The sequence below is a fragment of the Chiloscyllium plagiosum genome, chromosome 34 (genome assembly GCF_004010195.1).
Source record: "Chiloscyllium plagiosum isolate BGI_BamShark_2017 chromosome 34, ASM401019v2, whole genome shotgun sequence".
Classification (NCBI taxonomy): domain Eukaryota; kingdom Metazoa; phylum Chordata; class Chondrichthyes; order Orectolobiformes; family Hemiscylliidae; genus Chiloscyllium; species Chiloscyllium plagiosum.
In genome coordinates, this window is record NC_057743.1 from 19,030,535 (window position 1) to 19,050,785 (window position 20,251).

The window sequence follows — 20,251 nt, forward strand, 5'->3', positions numbered from 1 at the left end:
TGGATGCTGCCTGACCTGCTGTGCTGTTCCAGCAATAAAGTTTCAACTTTGATCTCCAGCATCTGCAGATCTCACTTTCTCCTCGAAGATTTCAACCTACTGCGAATCCTCTTACAAGGATGCCTTCCTTGCAGAAGCTCTCTGCCTCTCTCTACAAAGATTTCAGTGAGTCCCTCTCTCACTGCACACCCCAGGTCATCTCCTTTTCCAACGCCCCTCCTCCAAGTCCCTCCTCCCTACCTTTTATCTTCTCCTGCTGAACACTCTCTGCTCATTCCTGAAGAAGGGCCTGTGCCCGAAACGTCGAATCTCCTGTTCCCTGGATGCTGCCTGACCTGCTGTGCTGTTCCAGCAATAAAGTTTCAACTCATTTTTATGAATGCTTGTGGTGCCCCTTGCATGCCCTTCTGCACTCTTCATTGAGCCAGCGTTGATTTCCCAGCTTTACGTTAATGTTAGAGTCAGGAATATGCTGGGTGATTAGGTGACAAATTGTCAAATATAATTCTATTTTTGGTCTACACAGCTCGTGGATGCCCAGTTAGTTATGAGTTGCTCGGTCTGCACCATTTAGCACGCTAACAGTCTCACACAACCAGATAATACTAAGGGACAAGAGTGAATTGTGAGGATGACCCAAGTGAATTAGAGGGACATTGATAAATTGGCCAAATGGGCAAATACCTGACAAATTAGTTTCAATGCAGCGAAATGAGGTAATGTATTTTAGAAGAAGAAACATGGAGAAACAATACAAACTCAATGGCATAACTTTGAAGAAAGTATAGGAGCAGACGGGTCTTGGGTTCAAGTACGTAATTCTCTGAAGATGGTCAGGCAAGTTGAAACAGTTAAGGCGGCTTATAGAATCCTTGGGTTTATAAATAAAGGCTTGGAATATATAAGCAAGGAAGTATGCTACACTTCTACAAATCATTGGTCAGACCTCATTTGGAATCCTGTGTTCAATTTTGGGCATCTTATTTAAGAAAGAACCTTAAAAACCTCTGGAGAAGGTGCAAAGGAATTTTATTGGAATGATATCAGGAATGAGGGATTTTAGATACAGGTCATTTTGCTAAAATGTTATAATTGTGTTCTTCTTTAACATTGTACTATAGAAGATTGTGCTATGGAAAACTCACTATACCCATTCAGCAGAAATTTCGCCTCATGCGAACAACATCCATGATTCAATTACGTTATAGTCAATTCACACTGATTAAGCACACGTTATACCTGTAGAATGAAAGGGCTTATTCTCCTTGATGCATAGAAGATGAGAGGTGACCCTAAACAGGTGATCAAAAATATGAATAATTTTGATAGGGTACATAAAGATATTCTATTTCCACTACTTGGTATGTCAGTACCTAAGGAGTCACAATTTCAAGATTGTCAGCAATAGATCTGGGAGTGAGATGAGGACAAACTTCATTACTCAAGACCTGTTAAGATTTGGAATGTGCTGCTTAGGAGAGTGATGAAGGCAGATTCTATAGGAAAATTCAAAAGAGAGCCGGATGTACATTTGAAAGTGATTAATTTAGAGGGCTATGGAGATAGGACTAGAGAATGGGACAAGCTGGATAACTTTTTTGGGAGCCAGTACAGACATTGGGCCTAATGGCCTCCCAAGTACTGTAAAATTCAACATTTCTAATACGATGGAAGCATCTTCAGTGTGAAAACACGTCTTTGTCTCCACCATGACTGTGCAGTGGTCACTTCTACAATGTCTTCGTGGACAGGAGGTGGTTAGTTGAGTAGCACAAGGTTTAAAATACTCTAGCTTTAGAGCCATTTCTTACCTCAAATAGAAGAGAAGTGACAAAGTGTAATGCTGCAAATCCCAGCAGCAAAAATTTAAATTTCACATCAGTGATGAGCATCAGCTGCAAAATCTGGCGGATGAATTGGAGTGGATAAAGTGTCAGAAACACCATCAGAGCATAGAGCAGAATCAAAGAAAGCAGGAACAACACTGAAAGAAAATTGCAGAGTGGTGTCAGGCATTTCAGGCACACAATACAACTTGGATTTACAAATTACATAGTAAAACTTCTTAATGTGTTGTATAAGTAATTTTTAAAACAAAACTTTACATTTAGTGAATTGATCTACATGGACACAGTATCAGGGAATTAATTTATTCTGAGATGAGAGAGTGTTTTGATTACTCTTGAAACAATGGAAACTAGCCATCCTTTTGAACTCTTGGTAAATCCACATTGCTGTTCCGAAGGGAGTTCAATGATTTTGACTCAGCAACAGCACAGCAATTACTATGTTGTTTACATGACATGATACTCCCATTCATCTGCTGCCCTTGTTCCAGGTAATATAGGTCTTGGGTTTGGGAGATTAAATTGAAGGAGACTTGACGAGTTGCTGCAGTGCATCTTGTATATGGACCACATTGCAGCCACTGTGCATTGGTAGTGGGAATGAATCTTTATAGAGTTAGATATGGTGCTCCGCAGCAGGCTGCTTTATGTTGAATAGTGCTGAGTGTTATTGGAGCTTCTTATCACACTCCTGACTTAGCCCTTGTAGATGGCAGACAGGCTTTGGGGATGAGGTAGTGAGCTACTGCAGAATTCTGAGACTATGACCTGCTCTTATAGCCAAAGTACGTGTGTGACTGGTCCAGATAAGAGAATACATCCATTGTAATGCAGCTGGTTGAGGCAGGCAATAAGAAAACACTAACGCCTGTAAAAATGGTACAGCAATTATCATGGGGGTTTTAATTTACATGCCGATTGGACAAACCAGGTTGGTCAGGGTAGCCTTGAAGAGGAGTTCATTAATGTATCCACAATAGTTTTCTTGAACAGTATGTAATGGAACTGACAAGGGAGCAAGCTATCCTAGATCTGGCCTTTTGTAATAAGACAGAAATAAATCAATGATCTCGTAGTTAGGGATCCTCTTGGAAGGAGTGATCACAGCATGGTTGAATTTAAAATAAATATGGAAAGTGTGAAGATAAAATCCAATACTAAGGTCCTATGCTTAAACAAAGGAGACTACAATAGGATGAGGGAGGACTTGGCCAAAGTAGACTAAAAGCAAAGACTTTATGGTGGGACAGTTGACAAACATTGGAGCACTTTCAAAGCAGTGTTTCAAATGAAAAGCAAGGAATGTAGGAAAAGGGGCAATCTGCCGTGGATGTCTAAGGAAACAAAGGAGGCTATCAAATTGAAATAGAAGGCGTACAAACTGGCCAAAATAAGCATGAAATTAGAAGATTGGAAAAAACTTAAAGGTTAACAGAAAGCCACGAAAAAGCTATAAAGAAAAGATAGATTATGACAGTAAACCAGCTCAGAATATAAAGTCAGACAGGAAAAGTTTGTGTAAATATATAAAATGAAAAAGAGTGGCTAAGGTTAGCTTTGGTCATTTGCAGGATAAGAAGGGGGATTCAGTAATGGGATATGAGGAAATGGCCAAGACATTGAACAGGTATTGTGTGTCGGTCTTCACAGTGGAGGACACAAGTAAAATGCCAGTCATTGACAAGGAGATGAAGGTCGGTGAGGACCTGGTAACAATCATCATCATGAAAGAGGTAGTGTTGGGCAAGCTCATGAAGCTAAAGGTAGACAAATCTCCTGATGGAGTGGATCCCAGGGTACTAAAAGAGATAGTGGGAAAAATAGCAAATGCAATTTTCCAAAATTTGCTAGACTCTGGGGCAGTCCCAGCAGATTGGGAAACAGCAAATGTGACACCTCTGTTTAAAAAAAGGAGATAGTCAAAAGATGAGGAATTATAGACCAGTTAGCTTAACCTCTGCAGTAGGGAAATGCTTGAAATCTAATATCAAGGAAGAAATAGCAAGACATCTAGATAGAAATTGTCTCATTGGGCAGACACAGCACAAAAGGCAAGTCATGCTTAACTAATCTACTGGAATTCTGTGAAGACGTTATAGCATGATGGACAATGGGGACCCAGTAGATGCGGTGTATCTAGATTTCCAAAAGGCATTCGACAAGGTGCCACACAAAAGGCTGCTGCATAAGAAAAAGATGCATGGCAATACAGGTAATGCATCAGCATGGATGGAATATTGGTTAATTAACAGGAAGCAAAGAGTGAGGGTAAACGAGTGCTTTTCTGGTTGGTGATCAGTAACTAGTGATGTGCCTCAGGGATCAGTGTTCAGACTGCAATTATTCACATAGATGATTTGGAGTTGGGGACCATGTGTGGTGTGCCAAAGTTTGCGGATGACACTAAGATGAGTGGCAGAGCAAAGTGTGCAGAGGACTGCGAAACTTTGCAGAGGGACATAGATACTTTAAGTGAGTGGGCAAAGGTCTGGCAGATGGAATACAATATTAATAAACATGAAGTCATCATTTTGGTAGGAATTACAGTAAAAAGGACTATTATTTGAATGGTAAAAAATTGCAGCAAGCTGCTAAGCAAAGGGACCTGGGGTGTTCTTGTGCATGAATCACAAGAGGTTGGTCTGCAGGTGCAACAGGTAATTAAGAAGGCAAATGGAATTTTGTCCTTCGTTGCTAAAAGGATTGAATTTAAAAGCAGGGAGGTTATACTGCAGCTGTATGGGATGCTGGTGAGGCCACACCTGGAGTACTGCGTGCAGTTTTGGTCTCCTTACTTGAGAAAGGGTGTACTGGCACTGGATGGGGTACAGAGGATGTTCACTAAGTTGATTCTGGAATTGAGGGGGTTGGCTTAGGAGGAGACACTGAGTAAATTAGGATTATATTCTTTGGAATTTAGAAGATTGAGGGGGGGGGGGGGATCTTATAGAAAGATATAAAATTATGAAGGGAATAGATTAGTTAGAAGTAGTGAGAATGCTTCCACTGGTGGGTGAAACTAGGACAAGTGGGCACAGCCTGAAAATTAGGGGGAGCAGAATTAGGACCGAATTGAGAAGGAACTGCTTCACTCAGAGGGTTGTGAATCTGTGGAATTGCATGCCCAGTGAAATCGTTGAGGCTTCGTCATTGAATGTTTTTAAAGTTAAAATAAATACTTTTCTGAACAGTAAAGGAATCAAGGGTTATGGTGAGAGGGCAGGTAAGTGGGGCTGAGGCCACAAAAAGATCAGCCATGATCATATTGAATGGTGGAACGGGCTCGAAGGGCCAAGTGGCCTACTCCTGCTCCTAGTTCTTATGTTCATATTTATGTGGACATACCTCACCATTTTTCTATATTGTCAGCTGATGCTAGTGTACCAGCTGTATGAAAACAGCTTTTGCTAAAGTTTATTCCTCTTACAAATTCCTAAACATCAGATTGTCAGTCAGTGGCCAGGCATCAGGGAAAGTGGCAGCTTCAATCTGGTCTTGCACATTTGATGGCAGGAAGTGCTATCAGACAAGGGAACCAAACAATTACCTGGACTTTTACTCAATATTATGGTATATGCAGATAATATTAAAACATCCAAGGTGTTGAATTTACAATGCTTTTAAATCATAATTTTTACAACCCTATGGGATATAAACTATTTGTAGCTTCAACAGTAAGTAAAGAGGCAAGTACCATTAGAATAGAGAGGTTTGCGGAAGGGATGACCCTTGGAAAGTACCGTTGCCAGGATGAGGTACTGGAACCCAGACACACAGAATAAAGCAGTGTTTTCGTAGTTTGGGAGTTTGTTAGAAGTACTGCCATTTACAGGAACAAACCTTAAGAAACAAAAAACAAATCCATATAACATCATTTGGACAAAGCAATGCAATCTGCTACACTGCAAAGTCATTTCATAATAGCCTTAGTTGGAATTAGGAATGTGGACCCATGAATCTGACTCTACTTTCACCAAGACAAGAAATGAACACAAATACCAGAAAACACAGGAATGCCAACAGCTGTTTTTAATAATGTGATTTTACCTCGTCTCCAAATGCACTTGTTGATTCTAATCGCCTCAAACAGAACTCATGCTTTTTTGACCACTGAATACTAACCAGCTACTCTTACACACAGATTCTAGAGTAACAGAAAATGACCTTCAAGTCTGTACTGGTCAAAAACAAGCACCTAACTATTCTAATCCCATTCCCAGCATTTGGCCCAGTGCCTTGTCAATGCAAGTGCACATCTAAACATTTAAGTAGAATTTTGAGGGTTTCTGCTTTTACCATCTTTGCAGACAGTGAATTCTGAATTCCCACCACCTTCTGGATGAAAGAGATTTCCTTATATCCCCTCTAAACTTCCTGCTCCTTAACTTAAACCTATGCTGATCATTGATTCTTGCACCAAGAAGAAAGTTACTTCCTGTCTACCTTAACTATGCTCTTTATCATTTTATACATCTCAATCATGTCCCCTTTCAGTCTCCTCTGCTCCAAGTTAAACACTCCAGTCTATCCAATCTCTCTTCATAACTAAAACACATGCGAGTAAATCTCTTGTGCACCCTCTTCAGTGTAATCGCATCACTCCTATAATGTGGATTCCAGTACTGTACACTATACTCAAGTTGTGGCCTAATCAATGTTTTATACAATTTTAGCATATCCTTTCTACACATCAACTATGGCTCTGCTAATTAAAGGCACATATACCAAATGCCTTCTTAGCCACTTCATCTACCTACCCTCCTACCTTATGGGACTGGTGGATATGCAAATCAAGCTTCCTCTGAGCTTTCAGGATCCTACCATTCATGAATTTCTTTACCTTGTTAGTTTTGCTCAAGTCCATCACCTCACACTATAGACTGAATTCCATTTGTCTGTGACCAGCCCATCTCTATCCTGTAATCTAAGGCTATTCTCCTCAATTTGCCACCTCACCATTTTTTTTGTCTGTACCTGCTACACTGACCTTCCTACATTCATCTAAATTACTCATAAATAAAAAGGGACCCAACATTAATCCCTGTAGACATAGGCTTCCAGTCACAAAAAGTTAGAGTTGATCTGCATTTAATGTGTTTCTTTAAATCACCTTAGAACAGAATTAGAACTTTTTAAATTAATATAATAGCCACAATTGAAACCAAATGATTGAAGAAACTGAACCGCTCTCTTAAAGGAAGAAAAGCTTAAAAACTATGATCGGTGGTCTTTGCTGCATGCTCATCTTGTAAGTCTGGCATTGCTACATTAACCTTCCTACATTCATCTTAAATCATTCATATATAAAAAGGGACCCAACATTAATCCCTGTGGCCACAGGCTTCCAATCACAAAAACCCCCTTGACCACTAACTTCTGGTTCCTATTTCTCAGCCAATCCCTGGATCCAATGAGCCAAATTCTCTTAGATCCACGAGCTCCTTAATATTGGTCCCGCATGCAGGACCGTCGCTGAAATCCAAGACGACATCACCTGCATTTTCCGCATCAAAATTCTCCTCACTTCATCAAAAACGTCAATCACGTTGGTCAGACATAACATCCCTTAACAAAATCAAGTTGACTGTTCTTGATTAATCTCTTCCTATCCAAGTGCAGATTAATTTGGCCCTCAGCCTGGCTTCCAATAGTCCACTATGGCTCAGTTTAGACCGATTAACCTGCAGTTTCCTGGTTATCCCTTCCTCCCTTATTGAATAACTACTACGTGGCTGTCCTTCAGTTCTCTAGCATCTCTCACGAGGCCAAAGAGGAACTGAAAATTACTGCCAATGCACCTGCTAATTCCTCTCTTGCCTCACTCAACTGACTGAGTGATATTTTATCCAGCCCTGGAGATTTATCTACTTTTAAGCTTGCTAGACAACTCAGAACATGTTCCCCATGTTGATTTCTTCAACTGTATCACCATCCTCTTCCCTGATTTCAATACTCTCATCACCCTGCTCACTTGTGAACACCAACATAATTTATGTATTTCACACCCTACTTTTTCTGCTCCTCACACTATCACTGCGGTCCTTAAATGGGCCCAACTTTCCCTAATTATTCTTTTACCCTTAATGTACTTGTAAAACAACTTAGAATTTTCCTTTACCTGCCATTATCCTTTCATGCCCTTATGATTTCCTAATTTACTTTTTAAATTCCCCTTGCACATTCTACATTCCTTTAATGCTGTTTTGAGACCTCAGTACCTACCATAAGCCTCCCTTTTTCTTTTCACTCAATCCTGTATGTCCCTAGATATCTGAGGTTTGCTGGATTTATTTGTTCCACCCTTCATATTTATTGGAACAAATTGGCTTTGTACTCTCTATTTCTTTTTTCAATGTGTCCCACTTCTCTGATGCAGATTTGCCTAAATGTAACAGTAAGTGCTGGAGAAACTTAGCAAGTCTGGCAGCATATGTAGAGAGGAAAAAGAGAATTAACTTTTCCAAATCCAGCATGTTGAGGATCTTGCACCGCTATTTATCCCATAGCGCACAAACTTACAGACTGAAACAATGAGATTTCTCCCAATGTTGTTGACCTTGCTAAAATAAATCAGTGGCACCAGCTACCCTCCGGTATCTCCAGCCAAATGGAAATCTAAGTGAAATTGTCATATCTGGAAAAGTCACAGGACAACCTGTCCTTGTCCTACTTGAAAATTCATACATACCAAAGGAGAAAGCAAATACCCAGAAGTGAAAATTTCAGATAATTTCCCCCCCACCAACCTCCTCATTAACCCTGGGATGCCACTGGATCTGTCATTTAAGTGAGTCCCAAACAGAGAAACACAAAACTTCGAAATATTCTTTATGGCTTACTATTTCACTGTGTCAATTTAGGACATTTTAAACGCAACACCTTCAAGAGAATAGCTATAGATCGGGAATTAAAAGTGACAGACTTACCAGCTCTGAGCAGTAGTGACTGTGTAGGTGAGGACCTGAATCAGTATGACCAACAAGGTCTGTAAGAGCAGGCTGCCAAGGATTGAAACATTGATCAGACTTCCCACAGGCCTTTGTGCCACAAGCTCTTTCGCAGGCCCTGTTCGACCCATTAGGACAGCCACAGTTGTAGTGATAACCAGGTCAAAGTACAGGTACTGCCAATCACCCAAGTTAGAGTTGATCTGCATTTAAATTTTTTCTTTAAATTACTTTTGAACAGAATTAGAACTTTTTAAAAAAAGTATAATAGTCACAATTGAAACCAAATGATTGAGGAGACTGAACCCCTCTATTAAAGAAAGAAAATCTTAAAAACTATGATCAGTATGATTGGTCTTTGCTGCATGCTCATCTTGTAGGTCAGGAGTTGCCACATTGACTGTATGTGGTCAGATGTGGTAAATGTCAGAGCAGAAAATGATCAGACCTGGGAGAATAGTCAACTAGGCAAGGCACTGGGAGACACACCTGACAAACATGGAAGAGAATGAACCAATGTCTTCAGAAACAGACAGGTAAAGCAATTCAGAGGGAACTGTTCCTTGTTTTTAACCTATCTTCTATGGAGTCTCTCCACATCAAATAATTCCTACTAGACTAAACAACGAGTTGTCTGTAGTTTCAAGTTTTTGCTGTTCCATAACTATGTGTAGGTATAAAAATTTCCTGTTCCCTGGTGCAATGAGTGCACCATCTTCTCACAGTGAAACAGCCATGAGCAGTTGGGCAGTCTTGAGAATAAATCCCATCCCCTCCAACGTTCAGGGCCCAGTACTGATCAACCACCTGTACCACCTAGCTTCCTTCTAATTCTCACTGTGGCCAATCTGTTCACAAGGAAATAAGCTAAGCAAACCTCTCAGAGTACAGTATACATAAATCCACTATACAGTATTTGTATACTTACTGTGTATAATATTAACACAGAAACAAACTGGATCATGCTGTACATGGCCATGTATTTGAAAACTCCAAAAGATGTGACAAGAGAGGCTCGTCCTTCCCTGAAAAGGATGAAGAAAACTTGTTTTTACACTGGAACTGGGAGAAGGGCACCGTACTTTGAATAGGCAGATATAAAATGATTCAATGTGTGAAGATACAGACAATTAAGGTCCCAAGAACAAACAATAACAGTTATTGTGCAGTGACTCCAGTAGTGACACAAGCAGTATGGTAACAGTAGTTAGCAGCACTAGTTAGTGCCCTGGCCTATGTTTTGGTCACACATACTCTTTTAAAATTGGTGATAATTGCAAGCAGAGTGGCACCTCACAAAAAATTTCATTAGAGTAAACTATCAAGAAACTCACCGAATGACCATTGGGACACACTCAATGTTGTCTATTTTTGAAGTGAACGGGGATGCCACTGAAGCCTCAGCTTCTGAGAGCGAGATTCCTGCATCTGCAGCTTTCAAAGCCCCACAATCATTGGCTCCATCTCCACACATTCCTACACTGTATCTGGAGAAACAGAATGAACATAAAATCAGGAATTTACGATGTTACAAAGAAATACACATAACTGTTTAAGAATCAAACCACAAAGTACAAGATGACATATCTAGAATTTTATAACCAGCCACTTGAACTTCAATCTCCATGAAACCACCTTACAATATTAACAATCGGTGTAACATACATCATAGATTCTACTATGGGCCACTACAGTTATACAACACAAAATGAAGCAGTCAAGGAATCGGTTTGGAAATCCCACTGCAATAGTCATTCTCCCCAGAACATTTATTTCAAGATGAGAATACTTATTCATCCCACAGCTGCAAACTGTTTCAGAATGGAAAGTTCACAGGATGATCTTCTGGCATGAACAAAGAATACAGCACAGGAACAGGCCCTTCAGTCCTCCAAGCCTGCATCGACACAGTTTGCTCTTCCATACTAAAACTGTTTTCACTTACAGGATCTATATCCCTCTATTCCCTTCCTATTCATGTAGTTGTCCAAGTGTTTCTTGAATGCTGCTTCCACCATCTCCTCTGGCAGTGGGTTCCAGGCACTAACCACCTTTAGGGTAAAAAAACTTGCCTCACACATCTCTTTTAAACTCCGCCTCCGCACCCCCACACCCTCCCACCATTCATCCCATTCACAATCTAATAAACTTCTATTAGATCACTCCTCAACCTCCTGCGTTCCAGTGAAAACAAACCCAGTCTAGCCAACCTTTTCTCACAGCTAAAATCCCCCATACCAGGGAACATTGTGGTAATCCTTTTCTGTACCCTCTCCAAAGCATCCACATCCTTCTAGCAGTGTGGTGACCAGAACTGTAAAACTGCAGGATGTCTTGTTTATCCTTATACGGCCCTTTCCATATAAAGTAAAAGATGCTTACGGCATGCTTACCATCTTATCTACCTGCGCTATCACCTTTAGTGATCTATGGATTTGCACACCCAGATTCCTCTGCATATCAACACTCCTAAGGTTTCTACCATTCACTGTATAATTTCCACCTGTACTTGACCTTCCAAAATGCATCACCTCACATTTGTCTGGGTTAACTACATCTAACATTTTTCAGCCTATGCCTCCAACTAGTCTGTATTCCACTGTATCCTCTAACAATCCTTCTCACTATCTGCAACTCCACCAATCTTTGTATCATCCACAAACTTACTAAATTAGACTAGTTACATTTTCCTCCAAATCATCTAGTCACAGATCTCCTTTGTGAAAAGCATCCTTCTACTGCTACCCTCTGTCTCCTGTGACTAAGCCAGTTCTGTATTCATCTTGCCAGCTCACTCTGACACCATGTGACTTCACCTTTTCTATCAGTCTGCCGAGGGACTTTGTCAAAGGCTTTACTCAAGTCCATATAGATAACATCAACCACTTTTCCCTTGTCAATCATAGTCGTCACCTCCTCAAAAAATTCAATCAAGTTAGTGAGGCACGACCTTCCCCACATAAACCACGCGGTTTATCACTAGTAAGTCCATTTGCTTCTAAATGCAAAAGATTGTCCCTGAGAATCTTTTCCAATAATTTCCTTACCACCAACATGAGATTCACAGGCCTCCGGGACCTCACCTGTGACCAAAGAGGATACAAAGATGTCTGCCAATGCCCCAGCAACTTGTACTCTTGTCACAAAGCTAGTCTCTGTTTTCTCTAGAAGCTGTTCCTTCGCTCAAGAAGACTCTGTCCTTGATTTTTTTTCAGAGGGGCAGTAAACCAGGCCGGACTCCAATCAGTCTGGTTTGGTACAGAGATGATAAGGATTTTGCGTGGCCTTTTGTTTATATGTAAACAGATAAGACTTCAAGCCAAAGTGGTCATGCCTTAGAAGTGACCTGTATAAAGAGAGGGGATCTTAGCTGATCTGAGCTGAGCAGTTTTATTTCAGTCTGAACTCAGAAGTTCAACAGGGAGCTTTGTGGAAATACTCTCTTTTCTGCCTTCAACTTCACCTGTAAACATGTGTTCCATTTATACTGGTTTTTAAAGGGAGTTTGCTTATTGGGACTTGTGTGTATTCAGAACAGCATAATTAAGTCTAGCTGAATAGGAGTTCTTTATTATTATGTTCTTTGTGCTTCATTGTGTAATTTTGTGAATAAATTTTTTGTCTGTTCTAAAATCTAGTAGTCAACCTAGCTATCTTACTCCGGGTAATTTTTACCATACACTTAACAAAACAAATTGCAAAGTTAGGTCTAGGGCTGCCTGCTTAAGAATATTTTGAGTGGTTTGGCCTAATCCATAACGCTCTTGCCTCCCTCAGTATTTTGGGATAGATTCCATCAGGACTAGGGACTTATCCAACTCAACACTTTTTAAGATAACCAAGATTATAGCATCCCTGGTCATCTAAGGTTCATGTGACTTGCCATACCTATCCTTCATTCTCACAAGAGTGTGCTGCTTCTGAACTCTTATCAACTACTGGTTGAAATACTCCCACATGGCTGATGTGGATTTACCCTCAAACAGCCACCTCCAGTCAAAATTCTCCAGCTCCTGCCGAATATTGCTGTCGCCTTCCTCCAATTTAACACCTTCACCAGAGGATTGCTGTTATCCCTATCCAGGAGTACAGGTAATTCTCCCATAACACCTTAGGTGCTTTCCAATGAAACTTTGCTCAATAGAAAATCTCTTAATAGAATTCATGGGGCCTATGGGAAAAGTGGGGTTAGGGGAAGACCAGCAAACAAAATCATTCATGATTGTTCAAAAATCACCCAAAAGCCTAACACAAAGTATAGCACGGCCTGAAAGAAGGTTTAAATCATATTTATTAAGGAAACACAAGTAAATTTAACACATTACATTTAAAAAAATATTGTTAATACAAGGACAGAGGATCATCATCACTACCTTCAGGTGCAGTTGTAGTTGCTGAAATGGGTGGCTGTGGTTCATAATTTACAGTATTTTTTTGTTTAAAAACCTCTTCTGCTTAATTTAGATTCAAATCACAGTATTTGAAAATTGGGAGTTACTTAATTTACATCAGTAACTAGCCATTACCTTTTGGTGACTTTGAATGACTCATCAAAAATTGAGCTCACAGAATAGCAACACTCATGGCTCCATCCCTGATTTGCGCTATGGCAAGTATGTACACAACTGGAGTCAATCTCAGGTAAGAAGAGGCAAAATTAGCTACAGCCCCTGGCTCTTTTCCTTACTGGAAAGTGAATTTGTATGAAGATGACATTGTTTGCATAATAACTGTTAAAAATAACTGGCACACAAACACAGGAGATATTCAGCAGGATGCCTGTGGAACTGTACCCCAGAAATCATAACATTTAGAAAGGTATTTTTCCAGGTCCCTGCATTATCTTTAGTAAAAAGATCAGGTAGGTGTTCTGGTTCTTGGAATTTACCATAAATCCTTTAATCAGCTACTAATAGGCAGGAAGACAGTGCACTTGGCATGACCCTCAACTTTAAAACATCTCAAACCAAAGCAGTTCAGAATATTAAGTACAGAATATACGCATTACAGTACGCGCTCACCACAAGCACTGCAGTAACCAATACATCTCTTCTACATTTATTATAACCATTCAATTGCTAACTTACTCCAACTTCTGTAAACTCTCCACTAGCTGTGTCTTCTGATTAGGGGCCATTCGAGCATAAACAGTCCCTCGAATGAGGATCTGGGAACAAGCATTACGAAACAAAACAGATAAAGTTCCAACATTAATCCATTATTAAATAGACGTTTGGCTTATATTCCAGCTTGTGCTCTAAATACTGGTTTTAAACAGACTGAGCCTTATTATTAAATATATTGCATTGGATTCAACACAGAACTGTTACTAGTTCCCATCAGATGTATATTCCTCAGCTTCGCACAGACTGTAATAATGAAAGGTACTTTGACAAACTGACAAGTGTCAGAAATATTGCACGTTCCCATTTAAACAGCATTGTCCCCTATTTAAACCAGTTGTATTTTATTTTAAATAACATGACTGCGCCTTGATAAATTTAATTTGTTAAGAACATTTACAAAAACACAATGTATGCACATATGCACGGAAAAGAGCAAGCAGGCTAGAGAGAGGCCACAGATTCAATACTGAAGCAGCCTCATTTTCTAAAGTTAACACTAAGATTCAGAAACTGAAATCCTGTAGTCAGAATTTAATTTAAACTCATTATTACCAAGATCTGTGTCAACCCTTCCCAATAATAGTGTTCTCCTCAGTATTACAAGACTCAGAGCATTTCCTGTTATCATTATTACAACTTAACCTTAGAGCCAGAATAAATAACATGCAATTCTCCTCCCGATTTGCAGTAAATAGATAGTGAAAATCAGGCTCAAATTCTAACCTTTTGTAGCAGATTTGGAAAATAGTCATAAACTACTGCAAAAGACTTTCCATTTAGTGCAAAATGATAGCAATACTGCTCCAAAGAGTGGTTCCCAGGCTGTTCCTGTTAGAACAAAACAAAGATTACTGAAAAAGCCCCACCAGTATAGGGAAAGTCAGACCAGAACAGAGGCCATGTACAAATACATGGCAGACATATGGAAAGCCAACCACACCATCTCCACCTGCTTCCTTACCCAGTCAAATTTCAGTATGTTCTTAAATATATGAGGGCATTAGCCACAATAAGGCCAAAAGACAGCAAATGCTGAAAAATCTGAAATGTAACATGAAAATGCTGAAAATATTCATTGGTCTGGTAGAATGTGTGGAGAGAAACAGATTTCAACATTTCAAATTGGTGACCTGTAGGCAGACCAGCGGCACCACTTCTAATATCTCTGCTCTCACCATAATACTGCCTTTAAGTTGTCAATATACTGTACTGAATGTTCTTCCTCCTCAGTGCCTCTTGCACCAAGAGTCAACACTGGGATTTCTACTTTTTTTAATCAGTACTTCAAAAAAATGTGGTAAACCTCATTTTCCATAGGAAGTCATTCAGAGAAGATTCTCCAGGCTGAAGACACTGTCTTATGACATAGTTGAGCATGTTAGGCTTTACCTTTTGAAGTTTAAAAGTTTGACAAATGATCTTATTAAAACATAAAAGATTTCAGAGAGCTCAGCAGAAAGGTGCTGGGAAGATGTTTCCCTTTGTGGGGAAATCTAGATCCAGGGGCAAGTTTCAAGTGAATGATGTTCCATACGACAGAGGTGAGAAGGTATATTTTCTTCTCAGAAGTTCATTGGTCTTTGGAATTCTTCTTTGTGAAAGCATTGGTAAGTGAGTTTTTAAATATTTTCAGGTCTATGTTTCGCATGATTTTTGAATTGCTAGGGAGTGAACAGCTAAGACAGTGGAATTTAATGCCATAGTCAGATCAACCAGTATCTTGTTGAATGGTGGAGCAGACTCAAAATGGCCAAATGACCTATTCCTGCTTTAATTTCTTATGATTCATAGTTGACTATCATTGTTATCCACATAACACTCTTAAAGCTAATGCCATTTTATCAATCTAACTGGTCTTCTCTCAAGTTTTTCAGCTTGTTTGTTCTTAAATACATATGAAAGGACTGACTCATTTCAACAAGCAATGCTTTAGACAAAGTTCACAGTGACCTCTCATTAGCACTGCCATTATCGATCTATAACACTGTTAATAATTGACTAAGGGGGACAGGACCGTGTCGAGGTATGCAGAGATGAGTTCGATCTATAACACTTAATAATTTGCACAATTTTATAACCCAGAGGATAGTGTTTCCTGAAATTCTACCTGAATACCTACATCCCCTCCATTCTGCTGGCCTGGTGCTGGTTCTGACAGCAGGAATTTCACACAAGCAGGTTTATCACGAATGGGCGGGGAGGCATTGGCAAAAATGACTCTATCGGTCAAACCCACCATCCCACAATTCCTGGCAACATTGAGAGCTGTTAACATGTTGTCTCCTGGAAGAAAAAAAGATTCAACAAAATTACTGATAGCAAGGACCCCAGGGTAAACAATTAGATCCAGAGCACTCAAACGGTTAAAATATTGGTCCTATAAAGGCAAGATGTTGATCCATACTAGTTAGCCAAAGCAGATCTGAAATAATGCATAATAGGGTGAAGAAGTTGGATGATGTTTTTCTTCAACAAATTGAGCTTAGGATGTGTAAAGAATATACTTTTTGTTGTAATTTGAGTTTTAACTTGGCAGAAATAAAACTGGGATTTTGGAAGGAAAAACTGCCAACTCTAATGTCAGTCTGCAAAGGCAAAAATTGCACAACTTGATTCTGAAAGATTCTGTGGTTATTTTTAAAGCTATTTTGCTTTGTCACAATCTGTGCTAGTAAATAAATTTGCTTCGGTGACAGTCTGGTGGTTGGAGCTATGTTGGTTTATAATGTAGGTATGTAGATGTAGATTACAAAGAGATATTCTCAGTCAACTGCCAATATCAGTTCTGCAAAGGCAAAAATTGAACAACTTGATTCTGAAAGATTCTGTGGTTATTTTTAAAGCTATTTTGCTTTGTCACAATCTGTGCTATTTTTGCCCATGTTGGAATTGAAGGGTGGGTTAGAGTTGATGGTCAGAACCCCTTACCCCTCCCCCACTGAGTTGAACTGTGTAAAACTAGGCGGCATGTATTTAAGGTGGGTGGCTGAGTGTGTGAGTGAGAAAGTTCAAAAGGAGATGTGAGGGACAATTGTTTTTCAGTGTGGTAGGAGTGTGGAATATGCTGCCAGGGGTGGTGGTGGAGGCATACAGTAGGAGATTTAGGATTTCTAGACAAGCACATGAATATGCAACGATTGGAGGGATATGGACCAAGAACAGCCAGAAGAGATTTGTTTAATTTGGCATCATGTTAGGCCAAGTGGCCCATTCCTATGCTGTATAGTTCTATATTCTATGTGGAGTCTCTCTCTGTGCCACAGGGGAAATGGTGAACTAACACTTCCATGAGCCTATAAGTTTCACATCAAACCAAAATAATACTGCCCATATTGAAATAGCTCCCATCTCATCCAACAGCATTGTTGTGTCTGTTATGCAGGTAAATGTGGCATTAAATTATTCTATAACATTAACATTACCATTAGAGGCAAGATAAATGTCCAGCCAATCAATTTCAGTGACTTTGGAAGGGTATTTAATAACTGGGACTACCTACATTATAAACCAACATAGCTCCAACCACCAGACTGTCACCGAAGCAAATTTATTTACTGTCACGTGTATTTTTTTTTTACAAAATACAGCAAGTAGTGCTGTATAGTATCACCACTAGCCATCTTAAAGCATAGAAAAATAAACCAAAACATAGAATATAGTGGCAGAAAAATAAGAAAAAGTGTTCAACTTTACAGTCCTTCTGTTAAGTGCTCAGCCATGGGCCTGGTGACCAGGCATGAGTCCCCGCTGTCGCCACTGGATTGAAGTTGTCACTTTTCAACACCATCTTGCTTCCATCAACGCCCTCACCACTACGAGCCCTTGCTGGATGTCGCCAATGCAGACATCATTGACGCTGCCAGGTACTGCACCAGCCTAAACTCAACTCTACCACAATGAGTCTCTTCAGGCCCATCTCATCGGTGCAGCTGCTGCTTATGCGGTCAGGTTTCATACTGGGCCCAAACTCGCCTCCGCCTCCATGAAGCCGTGCTGGACACAGATGTCATTGCAAACCCAAACTCACTTCTGCTGCAGCAACCATGAGACGGCTTATTGATGGAGACGCTACCAGGAACTCAAACATGCATAACTGAGCTTTTCAATGAAACAACTCACATCCTCAAACCAAACCTGAAAAGGTGAGCAGCAAGAGCCAATCACACCAAAGTTTGTGAAACTGGGACCAGTTGAGGAAAAGGCCGGTTGGTTGCAGTGCTGAAAAAAAGATGTGCAAAAGAAGACTCTTGCTTCAATGTACTTACTCCAGCAGGGGCTGGTAATATCACTGAGTCATGACGTAATTTAAGTTTTCATTTTTAAAAATCTGAAATTCAAAGCCAGTCCCAATAATAGTGACCATGAAACTACCATCAATTGTTGTAAAAACTCATCTCAATCACTCATATCCTTTAGAGAAGGTAATCTTACAGCCTTACTTGGTTTAGCCTATATGTGACTCCAGATTTGCAGCTAAGTATTGGACTTTTAAACACATTAGGGCGATTAGAAATAGATAACCAATGTCTGCATTTGCCAGAGACTCCCATACTCCATGAGAATAAAAAGTAAGTTGCAGAGTTGAGGATTCCCTTGCACAAAACAGTACTTGATAACTGTAACCTGGAAGTTGATTCAAAGATAGGATTTGAAGTTTACTCTTACAAGACACGAAGTTTCCAAGATCATGATTTAGTCTGGATTCATTTGGATGCTGTCTTCCAGTAGCAATAGTTTTTTTAAAAAATCAGAGTTAACGGCTTTTCTGGACTAGCAAGGACGTTGGCAGGGCAGGAGGGATGCAATAACAAAAACTCTATCATTCTGATCACTTTCCAAGGGCTTTTGCAGAGATGGTGATGTCAACTGAGTACAAGTGATGGCCTCTACGATGAAATATCTGAATTACACCATTCAGACCGTTAGACACACAACTGCTACCCGGGTGAGATACCAAAGAACTGTTGCCACTTGTGGAACAATAATCCAATAAGAAATCAACATCTCTGGATATGGTAGAAAATCAAGAGGATGTGCAGCAAAAGACTGAAAATCAGAGGTAAAATAGAAACAAAATGCAAACCCTGATGACTGCACAGGGAAGTATTAACAACAGGAACCAATAGAAGGCAGTCTATGATCAATCAATATAAATATCAGCAAAAGGTTTCCTTCCCTGTGCCCTGAAATGTTTGTGCAACTTCATTACAGCAATATCATCCCACATGACCCCCAAGTCCCCTACCTGTCACCATTACAGTACGAAAATTAGCTCGATTCAAGCATTTAATGATGGGTTTCGTTTCTGGCTTCAAGATATTTCGCATTATGAGGAATCCTAGGAATGTCATTTCACTGTCCACAAAATTCCTGGTAAAGAAAACACAATAATTATTGAAAACTGCAATTCAGCCAGACACCGCAGCTTACTGTGCAACAGTGTGGAATCTATCGTTTTAGAGGTTACACCCTAGTTTCAACTTACTGAAATGCTGAAATTAGAGAGGGTAGAGCAGTGAAGGTTTTGCATAAATGTTGTATTGTTAGAAACTAAGAATTGCCAAGACTCATGTTACAGGACAGCAAGAGAGTAGTGATTATTTGAGGCCACATGTGTGACATGGGAGGAAAAAACAAATTTAAAATAAGAGAGCTCAGAGGTCCTATGAAAGAAAGAGTAGGAGACAGTGTCCTTAGTTTTCTCAGTTTTAATACAGGTGGAATGAGAGAATTAAGAGTTTGGTAAACTGAGTCTTTAATTTTAAGGAGCGACAAGGGCTGAGGAGTGGCAGATGGGAGTTTAATTTAAATGTGAGGCGCTACATTTTGGAAAGGCAAATCAGGGCATGACTTGTACACTTAATGGTAAGTTCCTGGGGAATATTGCTGAACAAAAAGAACGTGGAGTGCAGATTCATAGTTCCTTGAAAGTGGAGTCTCCGGTAGACAGGATAGTGAAGGCGGCTCTGGATTAGTGGTGCTGGAAGAGCACAGCAGTTCAGGCAGCATTCAAGGAGCAGCGAAATTGACGTTTCAGGCAAAAGCCCTTCATCAGGAATAAAGGCAGAAAGCCTGAAGCATGTAGAGAAAAGCTAGAGGAGGGTGGGGGTGGAGAGAAAGTAGCATAGAGTACAATACGTGAGTGGGGGAGGGGATGAAGGTGATAGGTCAGGGAGGAGAGGGTGGAGTGAATAGGTGGAAAAGGAGATAGGCAGGTAGGACAAGTCCAGACAAGTTATGGGGACAGTGCTGAGCTGGAAGTTTGGAACTAGGGTGAGGTGGGGGAAGGGGAAATGAGGAAACTGTTGAAGTCCACATTGATGCCCTGGGG

The 20,251-nt window shown here is 40.1% G+C and overlaps 1 protein-coding gene across 6 annotated transcripts in view; it reads right to left on the bottom strand.

The window, feature by feature from the left end:
* atp13a2 (ATPase cation transporting 13A2) overlaps positions 1-20,251 on the bottom strand; it is a 92,058-nt gene that overhangs the window by 5,741 nt on the left and 66,066 nt on the right. For 5 of the 6 annotated variants that reach the window (XM_043675701.1, XM_043675703.1, XM_043675700.1 and 2 more), the window contains exons 20-28: positions 19,166-19,290; positions 16,028-16,203; positions 14,644-14,748; positions 13,882-13,961; positions 10,129-10,281; positions 9,723-9,819; positions 8,774-8,997; positions 5,542-5,687; positions 1,812-1,984 (exon numbers count right to left, since the gene is read on the bottom strand). In XM_043675701.1, coding sequence (XP_043531636.1) covers positions 1,812-1,984; positions 5,542-5,687; positions 8,774-8,997; positions 9,723-9,819; positions 10,129-10,281; positions 13,882-13,961; positions 14,644-14,748; positions 16,028-16,203; positions 19,166-19,290 — 1,279 coding nt within the window. The remainder of the gene's footprint in view (positions 1-1,811; positions 1,985-5,541; positions 5,688-8,773; positions 8,998-9,722; positions 9,820-10,128; positions 10,282-13,881; positions 13,962-14,643; positions 14,749-16,027; positions 16,204-19,165; positions 19,291-20,251) is intronic. The other variant, XM_043675702.1, reaches the window with a different exon arrangement.